The 23239-nt window shown below is 42.6% G+C and overlaps 1 protein-coding gene across 3 annotated transcripts in view; it reads right to left on the minus strand.

Annotated features, from left to right (window-relative positions):
* Nucleotides 1-7091: 7091 nt before the first annotated feature.
* Nucleotides 7092-23239, minus strand: part of COL14A1 (collagen type XIV alpha 1 chain) — a 238160-nt gene continuing 222012 nt past the window's right edge. For 2 of the 3 annotated variants that reach the window (XM_047783350.1, XM_047783349.1), the window contains exons 46-48: nt 11709-11786; nt 9812-9967; nt 7092-7943 (exon numbers count right to left, since the gene is read on the minus strand). In XM_047783350.1, the coding sequence (XP_047639306.1) occupies nt 7864-7943; nt 9812-9967; nt 11709-11786 (314 nt within the window). In that variant the 3' untranslated portion in view covers nt 7092-7863. Of the gene's footprint in view, nt 8762-9811; nt 9968-11708; nt 11787-23239 lie in introns of all 3 variants that reach the window. The other variant, XM_047783351.1, reaches the window with a different exon arrangement.

Raw genomic sequence — 23239 nt, forward strand, 5'->3', positions numbered from 1 at the left:
CTGTGCCATGCTGGGGATTGATCCTGCATCCTGGTGCTGCAGAGACACCACCAATCTCATTGCAACCACAGCGGGAACTCCACAGTCTCCAGCCTTAAAAGCTATCTTTAGCCATGCAGGTAGAGATCCATTTCCTTCAGAAATCACTCCAGATGTGGACAGCAAATAATTCAGGAGAAGAAAAGCAAACTTCCCCAGTGCCTTAGACAGGCTATCATTGCTACCTGAACAGTCAGCTTTTGAATTGCATCCATTTTTCCAGCTTTCCTGATGCCTATAGTCCTTAGAGTTGTGGCTCTCTCCTGGTTTGATAAAACATGCTCGCACTTGAGTGTAAAATAACAGAACTTGCTGGCAATACTCCAAGAACAAGAGCAGGCAGCCAGCAGCAGTAGAGATTTGGTTAGCAGGGCTTCTACTAAGTATCCAAATCTGATAACTGGAATGTTTGTGAAAAGAACTCTATTTGTGAAGTTCAATCCTTTCAGGCTCCACACTTGTCAGCCCAGAGGCATAATAGAAGCATATACATGAGAAAGGACAGGTAAAATGAAAACACATGGATTTTCTAATAACCAAATTCTCTTCCATATATCTATTTGACAACTGAGCACATTCAAACAACAACGATTTCTCGTCATGAGAGCTGAGCTGGGTAATGATTTTGTGACATGAGTTTTGGGGCATAACAAGGATATGGTTTTACCAGGAGTCACTGAATCTGGGTCAAATGACAGGACAGTGAAAAACAGAAAAACGTCTTTAGTAATGACACATTCTTTTTCTACCTGAAACTGTTTTATTACCATACAAAATTCATTTTAGATCTGAATAAAAGATTATTTTTTACTTCTCTGGATTTCATTATAAAGCTTCTTTTAAGTTAGGTTAATAAAGTTGAATTTCACTATATTTGTCATGGATTTTTTTAATCAGTAAGATAAAATGCAATTAAACATTCTACAAACAATGAAATATGGTTATTCAAGCCAGCCAATGTTTTTTATTACTTAGCAAGATACAGAGAAAAGAGAAATCATTACTAACATTTGTGCACTTACCCAAAAAAGCTAATCATCCCACCTCTCCAACTGCCCCTTTTATTCTTAAAACTATCACTTTTAAAACTATCACTGCCCGAGTTGCTGAGTTCCCGTTGTAGCTCAGTGGAAACAAATCCGACCAGGAACCATGAGGTTTAAGGTTTGATCCCTGGCCTTGTTTGGTGGGTTGAGGATCCGCCGTTGCCATGGGCTGTGGTGTAGGTCACAGACGAGGCTCGGATCCCGCGTTGCTGTGGTTGTGGCGTAGGCAGCTACAGCTCCAATTCGACCCCTGGCCTGGGAACCTCCATATGCCGTGGGCGCGGCCCTAAAAAGCAAAAATAAAATGATCACTGCCCACTATTTTTCTAAACAGCAGTGACTCGTTTTTCTTCATTCATTCACATTAATTATGATGAGGATATTAAAAAGTTGATTATTTTGTGAAGTAGAATTTTACTCTGCAATCTCTCGTGATTTTCCAGCAAAGTATTGCTTTCGAGAGCACTGCTTGTTGCAAAATATTTTTCAAACAATATAGAAATATTAAGCATGAACAGTGAAGTGCAATTAACACTTCACACAATGCCATACCCAGGACGTAAGCATGGTTAAATCTCTGGAGTTTATTCTTAATTTTTCAGTATGGTTTCATAAGCAGAATAATAAATAGTACACTCTGTTCTGCAACTTGCTTTTTTCATTTAAAAATAAACTGAAGTATCTCATGTGAGCCAAAGTTCCAATCAAATCATTCAGTCTGATATGTATTGCAGAACTACTACAATGATATTCATGTAGCTAATTTTCGTTAAGGATAGTTATTCTAGAAAGTATAGAATAACCAGGACTTTGTGGCAAAGGAATTCTGACTCTGAGCTTGTCTAGCAAAATGGACCCTTTAAATCAGTAATTCCAAGGCCATATCAAATTAGAACAAAAGGTTATGATTTTTTTTTTGTCTTTTTGCCATTTCTTGGACTGCTCCCGCGGCATACAGAGGTTCCCAGGCTAGGAGTCTAATCGGAGCTGTAGCCACTGGCCCAGGCCAGAGCCACAGCAGCGTGGGATCCAAGCCGCGTCTGCGACCTACACCACAGCTCACGGCAATGCCAGATCGTTAACCCACTGAGCAAGCGCAGGGACCGAACCCGCAACCTCATGGTTCCTAGTCGGATTCGTTAACCACTGTGCCACGACGGGAACTCCCCAGTTATGATTTTCTAAGGCAAATATTTTGGTTCATAACCTTGGAAACCTCCATTCTGCATTTGAACAGCCCTTCTAGTGGGGGACAGGCCCAGAGGGATTAAGTCCTAATGGTTGTCACTGCCTACATCAGGCACCCAAAAGCACTACCCCCATCACCCCATCTTGCGGAGCTATCTTCCATTAATACTGCAAATGAAGTTTTTTTGAGAAAAACCTCAAAACCTACATGCCATTCTAAAATTCTCTCCTCAAGTTTTTATGTCCGCAAAATTACCATTCCACTAATCCCCCAAAATTGAAATTTTTTTTTTTTTTTACACAGCTACACCTGCAGTATATGGAAGTTCTCAGACCAGGGCCTGAATGGGTGCTGCAGCTGCCTGCCCACGCCACAGGCACAGACACTCGGGATCTGAGCTGGATCTGCGATCTATGCAGCTTGCAGCAACACCAGATTCTTAACCCACTGAACGAGGCCAGGGATCAAATCCACATCCTCACAGACACTATGGTGTTTTTTATTTGTTTGTTTTGTCCTTTTAGGTCCACACCCGTGGCATATGGAGCTTCCCAGCCTAGGAGTTGAGTTGGAGCTACAGCTGCTGGCCTATACCACAGCCACAGCAACGCCAGATCAGAGCCTCATCTGCAACCTATACCACAGCTCATGGCAATGCCAGATCCTTAACCCACTGAGCAAGGCCAGGGATCAAACCTGTGTCCTTATGAATGCTACTCAGATTTGTTTCCGCTGAGCCACGACGGGAAAGCCTATGTTGAGTCCTTAACCCGCTGAGTCACAGTGGGAACTCCCAAACTTGAAATCTTGAATCCATTCTTATTTCTGCCCATCATCTCCCAAACTTGTCCCCGCAGTCATCAAATTCTGCCCATAGTATACATTTCCTCATCGGTCTCGAAACTCTTGCCTCCTCTTATTCCTCACTGCACAGTGTAGTCCAGGCCCTCATCATCGGAACTACTGCAACAGGGAGCGTGGCATATGCAGGAAAGGGACAATGAGCTATGAGAGCAAACCAGTTAGAGCTCACATTTTTAGAGCTTTGCCTTTTCTGTGCATGTATGTCACCTTGGATATGTTACCTTATGGTATGATCATTTGTAAAAAGGGCATACGTGGGTATACTTACCTAACTCGTGGAAATCAACTTCATATAACGTTTCCAGAACAGAAGCTAATATGCAGGAGTTCTTCATTAAAAGTCTTTTTCCTTCCTTGAGTTTTCCCCACACCAGTTTATCTTTTTTTTTTTAATTGGCCACACCCATGGCATATGGAAGTGCTCAGGCTAGGGATTGCAGTTGAGCCACAGCTGTGACCTACTCTGCTGCAGCTGTGGCAATGTTAGGTCTTTAGCCCACTATGCCAGGTTGGGGATCAAACCTGAACCTCCTTACCAACCCAAGCCACTGAAGAGTTCTCAACCCACATTGCCACATGGGGAACTCCAGTCTATCTTCCATGCTATACAAAAATTGTGCCTTCGAATAATAATCTCAATCAGGTTACTCACTTAAACACATTCCCCCTCATGCCCCAGCCAACTGACTTCCTGTGGTCTTCAGGCAGAAACCTGAACATTTCATCAAGAGATAGATCTTCCACGATCTTGTCCAAATTTACTTTACCTGCTCCCACTTAGAGAGTTTAAGAAGTGCCATCCTATGCCATCATATTCACCTTTTCTTCCCCAGCACCCTTACACATGGCTGAACCCACACCAGATACTAAGTAAAGGTTTGCTAGATGGATGGATGCACAGAGATGGACAAGTACATGAACGCATGAACGAATACATTTATAGGAAGACAAGATTTAAATACCTCTTCCTCACACTCTGAAATACTTAACAGATCTGACTTTGCAAGGTTCCAAGAATCTGATCTTTATTCCGAGACATTATTGCTGTCTCCCAGGTGTTTTGGCTTATAGCTAGAGGAAACTCTTCCCACTGTAGATTGAGTATATGCTTTGACTCAGATTCTAAATCAAACGGTGCTAGGAGGAGATGATTCCACAAACATTTATTGAGCAACTCTCCAGTGCTGAGCATACTATGGGGAGTCTGAGACCTCCTAATGAATGCAGACAAGTAAAATGGGAGCACAGAAATCCAAAAGCTTGAAAAGGGAACTTTGGCGTCCTGGTTATAGAGGTTGTCCAGGTCAGGATGGGGGGCTGAGGGGTTTAGGGGAAGGCATCACTCTGCAAGAGGAGCTTGGCTCAGTTCTTAGGGAGGAGTATGAATATAATCAGGTCACTTAAACTGGGATGGGACAAATAAAAAGGCTTTCCAGGGAGGAAGAAAGAGCAGGCCAAAGATAGAGAAATCAGAGTAAGTATGTATCAACCGTTTTTGCAACTAGTTCGCTGTGGCTGTAGTTTGGAGACTATTTGGCTGAGAGGTACCTTTCAAAATAAAAAAGAAAACCTAAGCTGGAAAACTGGTGGACACAAAACTGAAAGGGGATGGTAGAAGGCAGGGAAATGTTTCAGGTGATCTCATTCATTCCGTAGCCTTTAACTACCTACATGTGCCTGACGCCTAGGTTTATATCTCTAGCCCCGATTACACTCCAGAACGCCAATTCACACCCAGTTTTCTCCTAAACTGATCTCTTCAACCACTCTGCCCCGAGCCTGCAATTCTAGAAATCGAGTTTCTAACACAACGAATGGACATTCTGAAGAGTAATATCTTTTTTATGACGAGGTGCTTTATTACTTTCAGAAATGATACAAACTATAAATTAAGATAGGAGTGTATTCCTGCCAAAATAGGTGAGTCAATAAAAATGCATTTCAAAATCAGCTTTTATTACAAGGCAATGTATTGTAAACATTAAAATCTTGAATTTGAATTACACCTTTTATTTTGAACATTTCACTCAATAAAAAACCACGTGAACTGCGTCCAAGTGATGACAAATACCAAACTAATGAAACTTGCCTGTAGCTTAAGTAAACAAACTTAGATCAGCAAGTAAAATCAGAGCCAGGTGTATTTGCACAACTTACGAATGATATGAATGGACTAGAATGTCTAATGGTTTACACTTCACCATTTATACCAAATTTGGAGTGTCTTCTGAGTGACACATCGGTCTATGCATTTCCAAGGGCCAAACACGAACACACCCCTAATATCCCTCCCTCTACTCGTTAAAAACCAAGAAATCTGAGATACAAGGGAATGAAGTGACGACTGACATACCCCAGTCATTTAAAGAGAGTTCCTGCAGGTGATTCTGGGTCAGGTCATCCTGATCAATTTTGTACAAGTCTTCCTCCTCATCAGTCCTGCTCTCTACACGTGGAATCATAAGCCATAACTAAAAGAGAACCACTGTTGGTTATCGCTCACTGTCTTCTTTCATTTCTTGCAAAGTTATCAAAACCACAACAAACTTTTTACCTGGACCCCCAAAGGCACACATAGACCCTTCTGTTTGAATATTTTAGAAATGGAAGGTCTTAAACCAATCTGTGTGGTGAGGGCACCCAGGGAAGTTTAGAAACCTTCCTGATTCAGGAAGAATCCAGCTTCTCGTTATAAACGACCCCACACTATTTTGACAATTAGCTGTGACCAGGGAGATGCCATAGAGGAGAAGAAATGTACATAACTTCGTGGTCTCCTTTCTTTTCTATTCTCAACAAACAATTAATAGAACCCAAATCTCCTTCAAACAGCTAGTGTTTTCCTTTGTGAGCCAAAGACAAATTATAGTTTAGAAGTTAAGAGTCTATTACATTCAACCTCATTTCTTCGGTCTTCTAGAGTTTTGGCCAAGGCTTTTCTTAAAATATAAATGAGTTCTCCAGTCAACCATTGGCAACTGTTTATTTAGCATCAGTTTTACATTTCCATAGTCATTGCTGTCTGGTGGGTTATATATTTATTTATTTATTTGTTGTTGTTGTTGTGTTGTTGTTGTTGTTGTTGTTGTTGCTATTTCTTGGGCCGCTCCTGCGGCATATGGAGGTTCCCAGGCTAGGGGTCGAATCGGAGCTGTAGCCACCGGCCTACGCCAGAGCCACAGCAACGCGGGATCCGAGCCGTGTCTGCAACCTACACCACAGCTCACCGCAACGCCGGATCGTTAACCCACTGAGCAAGGGCAGGGACCGAACCCGCAACCTCATGGTTCCTAGTCGGATTCGTTAACCACTGCGCCACAACAGGAACTCCCTGTCTGGTGGGTTATATATGTATTTTTTGGCTGAGCACACTGGTTCCCGAACCCATGCCACAGTAGTAAAAACACCACCGGATCCTTAACCCCTAGGTCACCAGGGAATTCCTGTCTGGTGGGTGATAAGTGAATAATAGAATTCTGCCAGTCTCCTAGGGTCAAGTCAATTGCTTCCCCCCTACCCCCCCCCGCCCCCGTCCTGCCGTTTTTAGGGCCATACCTGTAGCTTGTAGAAGTTCCTGGGCTAGGGGTTGAACTGGAGCTGCAGCTACCAGCCTACACCACAACCACAGCAATGCCAGACCCAAGCCATATCTGGGACTTACACCATAGCTCACATCAATACAAGATCCTTAACCCACTGAGCAAGGCAAGGGATCAAACCTGTATCCTCACGGATACTAGTCAAGTTCTCAACCCACTGAGCCATGATGGGAACTCCATCAATTGCTTTTTCTGTAAAGTATCCTACTCAGAATGAATGAATGGTGAATGAATGAAAATTTGAATGCCTGTCTAGAGGAAGGCAGCTGTTGATTTTCTGGTTAAACCTCAGCTAAGACTGCAAACGTTTAATGTGATATATAGAAAGGGAATAAAATAAAAAGAATCCATATATGTTGTTTTAAAATTTTTATTTGCTCCTTCAAAAGATTGGAAATAGATTAGCCAAAACATATCTGAATATACAAAGTAATCCATGTGGTTAAGGAGGACAAGCCCTGGAACATACCGCTGGACAAACTGTTCATCAAAATCGGATCTCTTTACTTCAGAATCAGTGGAAAGTCACTATTTTACATTTCAAAAGCTACTGAGAAACTAGATCTCTTTTTACAATCACCAAATTCAGAAAGGTTGTATTCTGACACATATTCTTGGCTACCAGTGAAGCTAGTTACTAAGTGATCTCAGAATTAGATCAATGAAGCAAGAGGTAGTTTCTCCAATCCTGTCCTTTTATTTTTCTTTTCAGCAAGGTCATTCCTAGCGGAGCTAAGGGATACACAGCATAGTCTTCAACCCTTTGAATTCCTGTTCTGCTGGGATCTCATTTCCTTCAAATACCATCATATCCGTCTTGCTGCATTTTAGCACTTGAAATCATCTGACACAGAAAAGATGCCAGAGTTCAAACTTTTTGGCCGATTTTCCTTTCAGCATGCCATTAGAACAATAAGGAGAAATCAACTCGATGGCGTCATGGATGAAGGGGATTTTTCTTAATTTCCTTTTGATAATAACAATACTATTACCAATATCCCAGGAGACGTAGGCTGATGAAACGAGCCCCCCCCAAAGGTAGCATACAAACCACATAATGACATTCTTCTTGATTAAGTCGCCTTAAGAGCTTTTGCGGTTGGTCTTCCAAGTTCTCCCGAGACCATTAGATCCCAGAGCCCCACAGTTCCATGGCTTCCAGCTCATCTTGGACCGGGGTGAATTCTGGCTGATCAGGATGGGTAGCTAGAGAGGAAGAGTGGGGGTGGGGACTTGGTAGAACCCAGGAACCAAAAATTGATAACCTCCCCTCATATGGGTCCACGAAGACATAGATTTGGTCACTAAAGTACAGAGATATCCTGCTTGGGTAGAAAGTAAGTAGTAGCTACCTTTACCCACCACGCTGCTTGCACCTTCCCAGGAAGTTCCAGATGGTTAGTGAAGAAAGAAGGAAGGGACAGATACACTCCAGAAATGTTAGGAAATTCGAATCACAGCCAACTGCTTAAATATTAGAGAAAGAAACCCTGACATGCCAGCAGAATGATGAAAGAAAAATAAATTTTAAAAACCCATCTCTTGTTAGAAGTCCATCACCAGGGACTGTAGCGAGGGGAAGTGATCAGAGAAGAAACGGAAGGAGGGTAGTCAGGGAGAAAGATGCCCAGCAATTTGTGTGGGGACAGGAAAGAGAAGGCATGTTTTAAGTAACTCTGCCTGGACTCCACATCTGCCAGTTTGGGATAATTCCTAGCAGACCATCTTAAACCTACACCCAGGCTGATATGTAGCAGTCAGTTTCTATGACAATCGACACATGTGACTGGGTTAAGTTCCAGTCTCATGGTTGTATGTGTTTGGAGCAGGACGGCAAGAGATGTGACAGTGGACAGGTAGGGAAGCAGGTGAGGCAGGGAAGCAGAGTGCCCATTGTTAGGGGCAGGGGCTGGGCGATGATGCTCAACAGGACAGTTCTGTATCTGTAGCCCATTGGCCAGGCCAATGTAATCAGAGTGGAGGAGTTCCACTTCAGTGCTGGTAATCATTGTAAGGGATCAGATCTTAATGAGAGACCGGGAGATTAGAGAGAACAGGGAGGGAAGAGATGAACAGAGAAAAACACATCAGCAAAACATTGACCAGTCCTTCTGGCAAATAAGGTTAAATTCCTTCTAAAGCAGAAAATTTCAATTCACTGACTAATTAAGTTCATGGCCCCCCAAGCAGTCTCTGAACCTCTCTCTTGATGTTTAGAAAATGTCCCATTACACAACCCTCCAGCATGCAGACTGCAGATGTTTTTAGGAAGCATAATCATTTCAGAATCTCAATCCAGTAGTTAGTAAGAGGCAAGGACAGCACGGTCACTTTTGTTTCTTAAAATGATCCTTGGCCACCTAAAATGCATGCGGTGGGCAGGATGTCACCCAACAGAATCTCCAGGACCCTCCTAATTATGGAGAAAGTTCAAAGTTTGAGGCTTCCCCAAAACAAGAGGAAAAAATTTTAGGATGTCACAGCCACACCATGGAAGTAACACAGAATGAGAGGCCCCCCAAAATGTTCAAACATGCCCTCCAATGATCAAATGTGAGGTCCGAGGACAAATCTGTGAGGATCGCCCTTTGGAAGCAAGGAAGACTTAGATATGGTCTTATTTTTGTTGCTGTTATCTTTTCATATTTACTTTATTTTTTAACTTTTTAAAAAATTATAGTTGATTTACAATGTTGGGCCAGTTTCTGCTGTACAGCGAAGTGACCCAGTCATACACTCATATACATTCTTTTTTTTTCATACTATCCTCCATCACGTTCTATCCCAAAAGATTGGACACAGTTCAATGTGTCCAATTGCTTATAATAGTAATAGTTTGCATCTACCAAACCCAAACTTCCCCATAGAAGTTGTCTTATTTTAAATTTCGTCTCGGGGATAACCTCTATATCAATTTGCACTTTATAGACGATGCCTCTGGACAATTTAAGGTGGTCAGCAGTTCAAGCTCTGCTTCCTGACCGTAACAAGCCTATTTTTCATAGCCTCCGCACCATGATAGCACTAAGCATAGTAAAACGTTGCTCAAAGCCCACCATAAGGCTGACACTTACCTCCCACGCCGTAGGCCGAACACGAAGAGGGGTCGCAGTATCCAGGCTGGCCAGAAGGACCTTGTGGTCCAGGCACTCCCAAGTGACCCGGTGGACCCCTTGGTCCAGGAGAGCCAGGGGGTCCAGGGCTTCCTGGCCGACTCTCCCCAGAAGGTCCTAAGAAGTACCCACAAATGAAAACAATCGGTCTTTTACCACTACTGGGTGAGTTTTGAGACTACCAAGAAGTAACCTAACTTTTCCAAGAAGCCACCTTACACATCTTGACAATGGGGTGATCTGCCTTTCTCTACTCACTGAGTTCTAGTCCTCGACTGGATTTCCTGGACAGAGGATCATACGGCAATGACACGTTCCCCTGGAGGTCAATGCTTTAATCAGCTCAGGAACCCGGAAAGTGAAATATATTCGTTCCCATCACCTCTTGGAGAGTAAAGGGAAAGGAGCATAGCACTGCCAACCTTGCTTTCTTTATGGAACTTCTCTCTCCCAGTGCAGGCTCCTTCTGAAGCCAATGTCTGGGCATAAGCACACACATATACAGGATACACACACTACACACACACAATCCAATGTACGAACGTGCGCACACACACGTGTGTGAGCACACTCATGAACATGTTTGATCTTACCCTCATAACCTATACTGGTTTATGGCCCCAGATAACTGCAAGAAATTAGTCTAAGTCTGAAAGTAATTCTCTTGGAGGAGAAAAATGAAAAGTCTGAAATGGGACCCAATAAACGCATCCAAAATTTCTTTAGGCTAGCTGACATGAATTGAGAACTCTGTGAAAATGACAAAGGGATTAAAATTCTTGTGAAATTAAGAAGAATGTCAGGCTGGGTTTCTTTCATTCTTTTTTTTTTTTTTTTTTTGCTTTCTATGTTTTGTTTTGCTTTAGGCCTGGATTCCAACAGTGGCCAACTAGAACCAAAGTGAAAATTAGGAACAAGTTATCACCTTACATTTGAAAAGTGTTGTGGCTCTCAGATGCATCCAGTTCCATTCAAGCAACATTCATCAACCACTCACTCTGCATAAGGCAAGGTGCTAGATCAGTTCCTCATACAATCTCTAATGACAGCAGCATTTATACTCATGAATCTCTTGCGTTAGGAATCTCTCCTACAAAAGTACTTCCCATAATCATCATTAGGTTGGAAAGCCACACCAGGCTATTGGACGTATGCAGTTGGCACTCCACACATTTGATTCAATATGGCTAAGACTGGCATTGTAAATACCCAAGAGGATTGCAAACTCCTAATTCTACTAAATGGGTATGATCATCTGGAGGCTATTCTAAAAGCACAGAGTAAAACATACACCTCAAAACTTACACAAAACTCATTCAGAAACTCATGGTGGCAGAAACTATCCATGGGGTCATCAACATACCATCAAATATCCATGTGTTGCTCTAGATTCTGAGCCACCCTTACAGTTCAGCTGGGGCTGTGTCACTCGTTCCAGCCAGGGAAATATGAGTAGAAAAACGTCTTTCATCCTGCATCCAGGAAGTTGATGTGCCTCCTTTATCTTTCTCCTCAAGGTCTTTAATTCCAAAGTGGGGGGAAAGTCACCTCCACACATCAAACTTTCACTAAGTGTCAATCCACTAAGCATTTGGGGTTGATTTGCAGCCACAGCTTACCCTGGCCCAGCATAACTCATGCAACCAATAAAATCCTAGAACATCCTGTAACTTTGGGGGCTTGTGTATTGGGAGGCTGGTTACCAACAAACTGGCCTCCCAATGAAACACATGGAAAACACAGACATCCAGCTGGACACGAGGATGTAATATGACTATTTCCTTCACCTGCAATGTCAGGTGATTATAAAGATTGAGGATCTCCATCTCGAAGTTTCCTATTAGGTAGGAAGAGTTACCTGCTGGCCCAGGGGGGCCTCTTGGACCTTGAGTTCCAATGCCTGGATTTCCTTTTTCTCCCTTCACACCAGTTAAACCTGTTTAAAGAAAAAAGAAAAGTTCGCCTTAACAGCACATCTAGGTAGTTTGTTTTTCTGGGTTTCAAAAGGACCACTCGATGAAGACGATGAGGGTTGGTTTGGGCTGATGGTTACCGCGGGACTTTTAAATGGAATCCTGACACCGGTGACTTATGCACAGCCACATACAGAAGGCTGGCTCTGTATCTGAGCATGTCGTCTGCATTTGTAATACTGCAAGTTTATCATCCTCCTTCCCACTGAAGTGCCTCAGCCTGCCAGGAGCTGGCCTGTGTCTTTGCACACACCAGGCTATTGGACGTATGCGGTTGGCACTCCACACGTAACACAATAGAGATCACAAGTGGACATGTCTAACATTTTCCTTTGGGTCCACCCTGTCGTGTATCTGCAAAAAGCATGAATTATAATTAGGCAGCAAAGTTCGAAAGAGCGCGAGTTTCCATTAAAAACTTGGAAGCTTCAGGAAAGCCTGTGTTTGATTTGGCTGATTCAGCCCCATAAAAATCTAAACCTATTCATGTTTCTTTTCCACTGAACAAACTTCTTATTCCAAAAAATTTACGGTGCTATTTAACAAGCTATACATTTTCACAGGCAGAAAAACAAAGAAACATATATTTTGACACCTCATCATCCAAACAGGTCCCATCACAAGATTGCTGGACAGATAAGAGCATGCTCTACGGAGACCCAACCAGTCAGTCTGAGAATTGCATCAGACCGGGGTCTGGGTGACCCTGGCTCACTACACAGAAAGTCTCAGGTATCTGGTTTTCATGTGCAACAATACTTTGAAATAACAGAAGGCAGAACTACGTATCTTCGTAATTACAGAGGAATTATGTGTCAATTGGCAAAGGCTTCAAGGGAATATAAAGAAAGGAAAATAATCAACTTGATAAGGCAGCAGGCATGCAAATGATCTAAAGTGTTTAAAATTACAAATGACTTTTCTCACCTTCTAAGTGACACAATAAGCAGGGACTCCAGTCTAGAAAACAATTACTTTTAACATCTTGGTTTGTAACGTCCAGAAAAAAAGATGTTGATGTATTATTTGCTCTGGGAATAGTTTTTTCTACACTGCACGTAGAATGACTGTTCTTTGATTTGAAGTTTTTTTTTTTTTTGTCTTTTTTGTTGTTGTTGTTGTTGCTATTTCTTGGGTCACTCCCGCGGCATATGGAGGTTCCCAGGCTAGGGGTTGAATCGGAGCTGTAGCCACCGGCCTACGCCAGAGCCACAGCAACGCGGGATCTGAGCCGCGTCTGCAACCTACACCACAGCTCACGGCAACGCCGGATCCTTAACCCACTGAGCAAGGGCAGGGACCGAACCCGCAACCTCATGGTTCCTAGTCGGATTCGTTAACCTCTGCGCCACGACGGGAACTCCTGATTTGAAGTTTTGATGTCTGCCGTGTTCTTTGTGACCATCTCTTGAGGTCAAGGTATACCCGTTATCATTTAATTTTTATTTATTTATTTATTTATTTTATAGCTGCACCTGCGGCATATGGATGTTCTCAGGTCAAGGAGTGAATCCAAGCTGCGGCTGTGGCAACACTGGGTCCTTTAACCTACTGTGCTGGCCTGGGGATTCACTGCAGTTGGATTCTTGACTTACTGTGCCACAGAGGGAACTCCAACCTGTTATCTTTTTAAAAAGCCCTTTTTCCTTGTTAGCGGTTCTCAAGACTGCTCCACCCACTGCTACGCATCTCTAACATCCATGCCTATTGCACGTGGCATTGGTGGTTTTTCCTGAGCTCACAAAAGACCAGTGCTGTAGGGAGAGGGCAGAGCATCAACCACTCAGCCTTTGACCTCCTGTTCCAAGCCTGACTCTTCTCCTAGGAATAGATAGGAGGAGAGTGATTTCTCTAGAGTAAAAATACAATCATATCTGAGTCTAAAAAGCACATAATTTAGGTGAGTCAGCATCCAATGCTCAATTGATAAATCAAGTTGTTCAGACAGAAAAACCACCCTGAGTGTGTCTACTGGGTGTTACTTAATTAATTACCAGTTTAGCTACTAGCTTAGCTAATTGAGTAATAAATGGAGGTTTTTTTTTTTTTTTTTTTTTTTTTTTGGCCACATCTGGGGCATGCAGAAGTTCCCCAAGCCAGAGATCAAACCCAAGCCACACCAGTGACAACACTGGATCCTGAACTCACTAGGCCACCAGGGAACTCCAGAGTGAGTACTTTTTAAAATTGGAGGTAGATGTTCCCTCACTTGCAAAAGATCGTGCCCTAACATGAGTGTGTCTAGGAATTTAGCAGAAACCACCTCTTCTGTGAGAACTGGAGTCACTTTCCCCAAAGGGAACTGCTAATTTTTAAAGAATTAGAACACAAGAAAACACTTGAATGACTAATACCAGGCTGCATGATTAACTGTTTGGTGACTCAGAGACCTCCTGTGACCCTACAGTACTCAAGGATCAGCATCAATAATGGCTTCCGGGAGTTCCCATTGTGGCTCAGTGGTTAAAGAACCTGACTAGCATCCATGAGGACGCAGGTCTGATCCTTGGCCTCACTCAGTGGGTTAAGGATCTGGCGTTGCCATGAGCTGTGGCATAGGTCACAGACGTGTCTCAGATCTGGTGTTGCTGTGGCTGTGGCGTAGGCTGGCATCTGTAGCTCTGATTTGACCCCTAGCCTGGGAACCTCCATATGCCATGGGTGCGGGCCTCCCCCACCCCTCAAAAAAAGAAAAACATGGCTTCTCAGGGATCCTCCATGAGAAGATGTAAATGAGGCTGAACAGGACATACAGGAAAGTATTTTTGGGAATAACCCCCCGATAAGTGTCCCTTGCTCTACCCCTTGCTTATTCACAAAGAAAGCTAAAGGTGGGGAAGATGGGGGAGGAGAACATCTGTTTTAACTTTCTTGTTACAGAGAGAAAAACAAGTGGCATTTGATATTATCTGTAATACAGGTCAAGGTGAGAGAGGAAGATCTTTGCAATAATATTCCAACTCCTCAAGATGCCAAAAAAAAAGAAAGAAAAATCCAAGAATATAGTTTTATATCAACAGAGAATTTTAGATTTTATTGTCCTTGAAGTTTGAAATGTTGCAACTACATGTAGGCTAATATATTAATATATGTCTGTGTCTTCACTTAGGTTTCTCAGACTAAAGAAAGGAATATTTCCGTCCATGACAACTGAATTTGGTTAAAAATCTTTTTTGGAATGAAAAAATATATGTCAAAAATCAATATTTAAATACTTAAAATGAGGACAGAAATGGAAGACTAAGCTTAGAGAGCTTAGACCTCTAAAAATAGAACTGGATATACTTTTTTTGGGGCCATTCCCAGGCTAGGGGTTGAATTGGAGCTATAACTGCCAGCCTACACCACAGAGACAGCAATGTGGGGTCCAAGCCACATCTGCAACCTCTACCACAGCCCACGGCAATGCCAGATCCTTAACCCCCTGAGTGAGGCCAGGGATTGAATGCCCATCCTCATGGATACTAGTCAGGTTTGTTACTGCTAAGCCACTGCAGGAACTCTGGAAGATACTTTTGATAAACTCTGTAGGCCATAATTAAAAGGAGGGAAATCAAATGTCCTAAAATTTCAGCCTGTGACTGTTCATGAGATGACAGTAGAATCTAGGCATAGTCATTCTTTAAGGACACAATGTAGTCATTGCCCCAAAATAAGGGCTCCCTCATTTATCTCTTTTGTGGGGCCACCTAGTGCTGAGATGGGATCATCAGAGCTACACTCTGGCATTCTTCCCATAAAGGCATGGGGACCCCTGAGTTCACAGGACATCCCCTCCTGAAATAACCTTCTTACCTTGGCTCTCTCCATAAATACTCCTCATTCTTACAGACTCAACTCAAAGCTTCTCTACAACTATAGCAGGCAAAAGCACAACAAATCCAAGGATTATCTATTTCAATTATGGCTATATCCCCAACATTTCTATGGTGCCTTCCACAGAGTATCTGACTAACAAATATTGATCAAATGGATGAATGAATGAATGATTTGCTTCCATATTATATGTGCCTCCTTTGGTCCCACTGCATTGCTTGTGCTCCTATTTATCTGGCCTGGAACTATGAGCCTGTTGACTGCAAGGATCATGCCTATTTATTGCTCTAATGTCAGATCCAAGCATAGCCTCACACATAGTAGGTGGTCCAGTAAACACTGGAAGAGCAACTGAATGACTGGATGTCTACACCAACATGCAGCTGATGGTTAAAAGCAAGCATGACCTCTGAAGAATCAACAAACAAAATTCCTTAAGCTGGAGCTCTGCTTTTACTTTCACATGCCTGGCTTTCGTGAACACTGGCCTTTTCCCTAACAAGTTCCTTATGTGACATTATCAACTGCTAGTGCCTCTTGGAGATGAATATCATGCACTCCAATTAAACTGAAATTTCTTCTATTTTTAAAAATAGCTGATATAAATGAAGATCTAACTTACCAAAAATATAATTTAGCAAAGACTTAAGATGTCCTTAGTTTTCTGTAGAGTTACCAAAACTAGATAAAAGTCTTTTCTATTATTTATCCATTCTTTCTTTTTTTTAAAAAAAAAAGGAATATTTAAGATCTACTCTTTTAGATCTTGCTCTCATTAAAATTTTACTCATTTCTTTCTTATTAAAAGCTTTTAAAATAGGAGTTCCAGCTGTGGCTCAGTGGGCTAAGAATTCGACTAGTTTTGGTACCAGTACCACACTGTCTTAATTGCTATAGCTTTGTAATATTGTCTGAAGTCTGGGAGAGTTATGCCACTGGCTTGGTTTTTTCCCTCAGGATTGCTTTGGCAATTCTGGGTCTCTTATGGTTCCATATAAATTTTTGGATTGTTTGTTTTAGTTCTGTGAAAAATGTCATGGGTAATTGGATACAGATCGCATAAAATCTGTGGACTGCTTTGGGAAGTGTGGCCATTTTAACCATATTAATTCCAATGGAACAGAATAGAGAGCCCAGAAATAAACTGAGACACCTACAGTCAATTAATCTTTGACAAAGGAGGCAAGAAGATAAAATGGGAAAAAGACAGTCTCTTCAGCAAGTAATGCTGGGAAAGCTGGACAGCTGCATGTAAATCAATGAAACTAGAACATACCCTCACACAATGCTCAAAAACAAACTCAAAATGGCTTAAAGACTTAAGCATAAGACAAGACACCATCAAACTCCTAGAAGAGCACACAGGCAAAACATTCTTTGACATCAGCTTTACAAAGGTTTTCTTAGGTCTGTTTCCCAAGGCAATAGAAATAAAAACAAAAATAAACCAACAGGATCTAATCAAACTGACAAGCTTTGGCACAGCAAAGGAAACAATTAAAAAAAAAAAGACAATTTAGGGAATGGGAGAAAATAGTTGCAAGTGATGCAACCGACAAGGGCTTAATCTCCAAAATACACAAATAACTCATACAACTTAACAGCAAGAAAACAAACAAACCAATTGAAAAATGGGTAGAAGAACTAAATAGGCATTTCTACAAAGAAGACATACAGATGGCCAACAGGCACATGAAAAAAACGCTCAACATCACTACTTATTGGAGAAATGCAAATCAAAACTACTGTGAGGTATCATCCCACACTGGTCAGAATGTCTATCATTAATAAGACTACAAATAACAAATGCTAGAGAGGAGGTGTGGAGAAAAGGGAACCCTCCTACAACTGTTGGTGGGAATGTAAACTAGTACAACCTCTATGGACAACAGTATGAAGGTTTTTCAGAAAACTAAATATAGAACCATCATATGATCCAGCAACCTCACTCCTGGGCATACATTTGAACAAAACTTTCATTCAAAAAGATATATACACCCCTATGTTCACTGTAGCACTATTCACAATAGCCAAGGTATGGAAAAAACCTAAATGTTCATTGACAGGTGAATGGATTAAGAAGATGTGGGGCATATACACAATGGAATACTACTAAGCCATAAAAAAGACCAAAATAATGCCATTTGCAGCTACATGGATGGAACTAGAGATTCTCATACTAAGTGAAGTAAGTTAGAAAGACAAATACCATATGCTATCGCATATATGTGGAATCTAAATTATGGCACAGATAAACCTATCTACAGAACAGAAACAGACTTCCAGACATGGAGAGCAGACTTGTGGTTGCCAAGGGGGAGGGGAAGGGAGTGGGATGAGCTGGGAGTTTGGTAGATGCAAACTATTACATTTAGAATGGATAAGCAATGAGGTCCCGCTGTATAGCACAGGGAACTATATCCAATTATTGTGATAGAACATGATGGAAGATAATATGAAAAAAAGAGTATATATATATATGACTGGGTCACTTTGCTGTACAGCAGAAATTGACAGAACATGGTAAATCAACTATAATGAAAAATTTAAAATAGAATCTGATTAGTATCCATGAGGATGTGGGTTTGATCCTTGGCCTCGATCAGTGGGTTAAGGATCCAGCGTTGCCATGAGCTGTGGTGTGGGCCGCAGATGCGGCTTGGATCCTGCATTGCTGTGGTGTAGGCTGACAGCTGTAGCTCCAATTCGACCGCTAGCCTGGGAACCTCCATATGCTGCAGGTGTGGCCCTAAAAAGACAAAAAATTACATAAATAAAAGAGGGTTGTGGTACAGAGAGGTGAAGTCACTTGTCCTTAGCTAGTAAGTCACAGAGCCAAGATTTCAATACAGGCAGGGTGGTGACAAGGCCCTAACCAACACACTCTGCCTGCCTCTCCACCCCAAGCTGGACCTAGCAGCTGCATTCTGCTCTTGTTGGCTATAGCCATGGCTTCCTGAATTGCCTGCGCAATTCGTCTGCACATTTTCTCCAGCCCCACACTCAGGTATCAGCCCCTGTGGTTATCACATTTCCTCAGCTTACTTCCTTTGGTTTGTACACTTGCCCTCTACTCTAAGCAAGACTTAGGTTTGATTTTAGAGGATTTATCCTGTTCACACTGATGACTTGTCCAGGGTCTAGCCCTTGGTTATGGGCTTCCTATTTTCTTTGGCCTGTTGGCCTCTGAATAGGGAGATTTTACTCATTTCTATGGTCCCCTGACCATACAAAGCACTCAGGATGGAGTCTGATGCTACTGCTTTGGGCACAGTTACTCCCTCTTGATCCCAGACATTCTGAAGAAGTCCTAGGATTTATGCCCAGGCAGATATGCAAGGCCTGGGTAATGCCTTCATTGTAATTCTACCAAAAAGCCACAGAAAATGTGAGACAAGGCTTCAGCTGTGTTATTATATTGTCTGTTGCCTAGGAAATGCTGGCAAAGAATTCCAAGAATAGTCTGTTTTTCATTCAGCTTAAGTTTGAATGCCCGCTAGGTATAGGGTACTGGATTGGGTACCTCGCTACAAGATGTCAGATTAACTGGACTCAATCCACCAAGTATTGTTTGCCCTTTTCCAGGCTCTGCTCTTTTTACATGTTTGGCCTGTAGGATTAATAACAGCATGTGGAACTCCCATGTTTTGTGTTATGGGGGCCAAGTTTGGAAAATACAGTGTTTTTTTTTTTTTTTTTTTTAACACCACCCTGCAGCATATGGAGTTCCCAGGCCGGAGATCGGATCCAAGCTGCAGCTATGACCTACGCCACAGCTACAGCAACACCAGATCCTTTTAACCTACTGTACCAGGCCAGGGATCAAACCTGCCTGTGTCCTACCACTGCAGAGACACTGCTGATCTTGTTGTGCCACAGAGGGAACTCCTAGTGTGGTTTTAAATGTAAAAATGTCGAAAAGAATTTGCCAATACTTGCTAAGAGATACTCTCTCTATTGCCTTTTTCATAAAACAACTGGCCATCTAGGATGCATCTACAATTTAGGGCTCAGCTGGGGAAAGATAAACCATGCTAGAAAGGTAAACCTAGGTGGAGGGAATTTAACACAGGGACTTGGTTACATGGCTGGTGGAAGGACTGGGAAGCCAAATAGAGACGACAAAGCACCCCACACATTAGCAACAGTGGGAAGCAACTATCACCCCTGGGTGTGCAGGGACAAGGAGAAGAAATGGTGTGACTGGGGCCCAGCGCCAGCCTTTCGTAGGATCTAGGATAAGAGGGACAGAGGGTCCAGTGCAAGCAGAAGCCACACTGGCACTCTAGCCACCGCTGGAGTCGCAGAGGAGGCAGGGGTGGGAGTTGAGAGGAGACACAGCCTGACTTTTCTCCTCTTCAAACCCTCTGCTCCTCAATGCCTCGCATTGGCTGAAGCTGCGCAGGAACAGAGGGAGCCTGGAAACACAGCAACACACAGCCAAAGTTATTGGTCCTTAGCTTGTCCTCGGTTTGCACAGAGCAAACCGAAAGCAACCCCCCTAGTCTAGAGCCAAGATCAAGTGCGAGAATTCAGTCCAGAGCATCCTTCCTGCCTGTTCAGGTCACCGTGCAGTAGGGAAAACAGCCAAGTACACAAGTGGCTATAATGCAGTGTGAAATTAGCTACAACAAAATATGAGGGGGTAGAATTGAGGCATCCGTGGGGAATCTCAGGAGGCTTTCCAATAGAGCTGACCCTTGGAGATAAGTCTTGAAGAGCAGGCATTAGCCGAGAAAAGAAGAGGCAGATGGAAATGCACGTGAAAAGACGTGCTGATGAAAGCGAACAGCGCATGCCTCAGGAGCTAGACATGGTTTGGAATGTCTCTGATAGCTATGGGCTGGGGGGAGGGAGAATAAGAGGCCAGCCTGGACCAGGTCAAGACAAACCTTGTGAATCAGATTGAGTTTAGATATGGGCCTTCACAGGCAAACAGTTGTTTTTTTTTTGTTTTTTTTTCTTTTATTAAGGCATATAGAGGTTCCCAGGTTCCCAGGCTAGGGGTCGAATCGGAGCTACAGCTGCCGGCCTATGCTACAGCCACAGCAACGCAGGATCTGAGCCTTGTCTTTGACCTACACCACAGCTCACAGCAACACCGGATCGTTAACCCGCTGAGCAAGGCCAGGGACTGAACTTGCAACCTCATGGTTCCTAGTTGGATTCATTTCCACTGGGCCATGACAGGAACTCCTATATGCAAACAGTTCCAATCTACCTAGTTTTTTGTGTATCATGTCATAATCCTTTTCTTAAAGAGAAACTCAAACTGTTTAAGGTTCGGGATCCACAAAACCTGGATCCGCTTCTGCTGGGTGCTACAAAGTAATACGATTAGCTCAGGTGGACCAGAATCCTGTAGAGCTCAACTCCACCAATAAAAACTGTGCTAGACCCACAGAAAAGTCAGAGGAAAACCCGTTGAATCATTAAGTGGGGGCTACCCAGAAGCCAAAGAAACCCACTAGCCAGATCAAGAGCCAGACAAGAAGATGCTTTATACGTCAGGGTTTTCTATCACTGAGAGACAAGGTAATAGAGGCAGGAGGTCTTTGGTCTTTTGACCACAGACATCTAAACTAGACACGTGGAGTTCCCGTCGTGGCTCAGTGGTTAACAAATCCGACTAGGAACCATGAGGTTGCAGGTTCAATCCCTGGCCTCGCTCAGTGGGTTAAGGATCTGGTGTTGCTGTGGGCTGCGGTGAAGATAGCAAACGTGACTTGGATCTGGCATTGCTGTGGCTGTGGTGTAGGCCAGCAGCTATAGCTCCGATTTGACCCCTAGCCTGGGAACTTCATGTGCTGCGGGTACAGCCCTAAAAAGCAAAAATAAATATATAAATACATTAGACACAATTACATCTGGATGGGTGGGGGCTGGGGAGGAAGTGCAGCAGGGAGGAGGGAGTAAAGGAGGGAGAACTGAAGTTGTAAAGGGAGAAGGGAGGAGAGAGGAAAGCAAATGATGAGAAATACAGCTCATCAATGCACACCAACCCCATCTTGTTGTTTGCAGTTGACTGTTCACAACTGTAGGCGTGTGGCAAAAAGGAACAGGGGTTAAATAGGGCACCACGAAGCCTGGTGTTTTTTTCTACCTGGTTTTGCCACTGATATTATGACCTTATGGGTGCATAACAAGAATATCAGATCAAATGCCAATCTATCACTTTCAACTCCAATAGTTTGACTGCTCCTCCTTAAACACCATTATGTTAATTCCTGCATTGACTGTTGGAAAAACTACAAATGATCCAAAGTTAGCAGAAAAATGAGCCAATTGCTATAGCTTTAAAAATGAGCATTGTAGGTTCATCATGAATATTCAACCAGTCAATGATATTTAAATTAGAGCTTGGTCTGGTCTTCATTTTTTACAGAACTGGAAAGGGATGAAATGTTCTCCACTCTCAGGAAAGAAGGGAGCGGTGTGAAGGCACTGGGACAAGGCCAGGGTCTGCAGAGTTTAAAGCGAACTCTATGATGGGCAACAGCCCTTCGTAAAAAGGATGAAGAATCGCTATTAAGATAAATACATCTTATATCTAGGATCCTCTCCATGTTTTTCCAAGCTAGCAAAGAAGTTCAAAAAAGTCAAATTACTTTGCTATATTCATGTGGTACTTTAAGGTCAAAACTAAATCTAGAACCAATGAAAATATAAAAGTTTAATGAATTTATTTTTTTCTGTGTAAGTTTTCACCCAGCTACAGAAAGGCATTTTGGTATATTAATTTACTATAATGTATTTGTTGCTTTAAAAGCCATGTCAAAAAATTCACTGAAAATGGTTTATCATAGCTAATATAAACAGCATTAGTTTCTTTGTTGTTGTTTCAGCACCCAGGATTTCCTGCCAGGGATCAAACCCATGCCACAGCAGTGACCCAAATTGCAGCAGTAACAGTGCTGGATCCTCAACCTGCTGAGCCACAGAGGAACTTCTAAACAGCTTTAGTTTTGGGGGGCTTTTTTTTGTTTTGCTTTGTTTTTTTGTCTTTTTGCTTTTTCTAGGGCTGCTCCCATGGCATATGGAGGTTCCCAGGCTAGAGGTCTAATTGGAGCTGTAGCCACCAGCCTACCCCAGAGCCACAGTAACGCCAGATCTGAGCCATGCCTGCAACCTACACCACGGCTCATGGCAACACTGGATCCTTAACCCACTGAGCAAGGCCAGGGATTGAACCCGCAACTTCATGGTTCTTAGTCGGATTCGTTAACCACTGTGCCACGATGGGAACTCCAGAAACAGCTTTAGTTTTATCATGTAAACGACTACATGTTATACTGCCATTTCACTTGTTTATGTTCAAGGCTAGAAATTTGGAAAATGTTAGACATTCAAAAGAAAGGGAGTGGGGGAGGGGGAACTGGATGAAGGCAGTCAAAAGGTACAAACTTCCAGCTATAAGATAAATGAGTACTAGGGATGGAATGTACAACATGACAAATATAATTAATATTACTGTACATTATTATGAAGTTTGTCAAGAATAAATCCTAAGAGAGCAAAAAAATTTTTTCTGTTTCTTTCATTTTATACCTATTCACAATAATGGATGTTCACTAAATTTATGGTACTACAGACAATAAAT

This window comes from Phacochoerus africanus, chromosome 6, assembly GCF_016906955.1.
Source record: "Phacochoerus africanus isolate WHEZ1 chromosome 6, ROS_Pafr_v1, whole genome shotgun sequence".
In the NCBI taxonomy this organism is placed as follows: domain Eukaryota; kingdom Metazoa; phylum Chordata; class Mammalia; order Artiodactyla; family Suidae; genus Phacochoerus; species Phacochoerus africanus.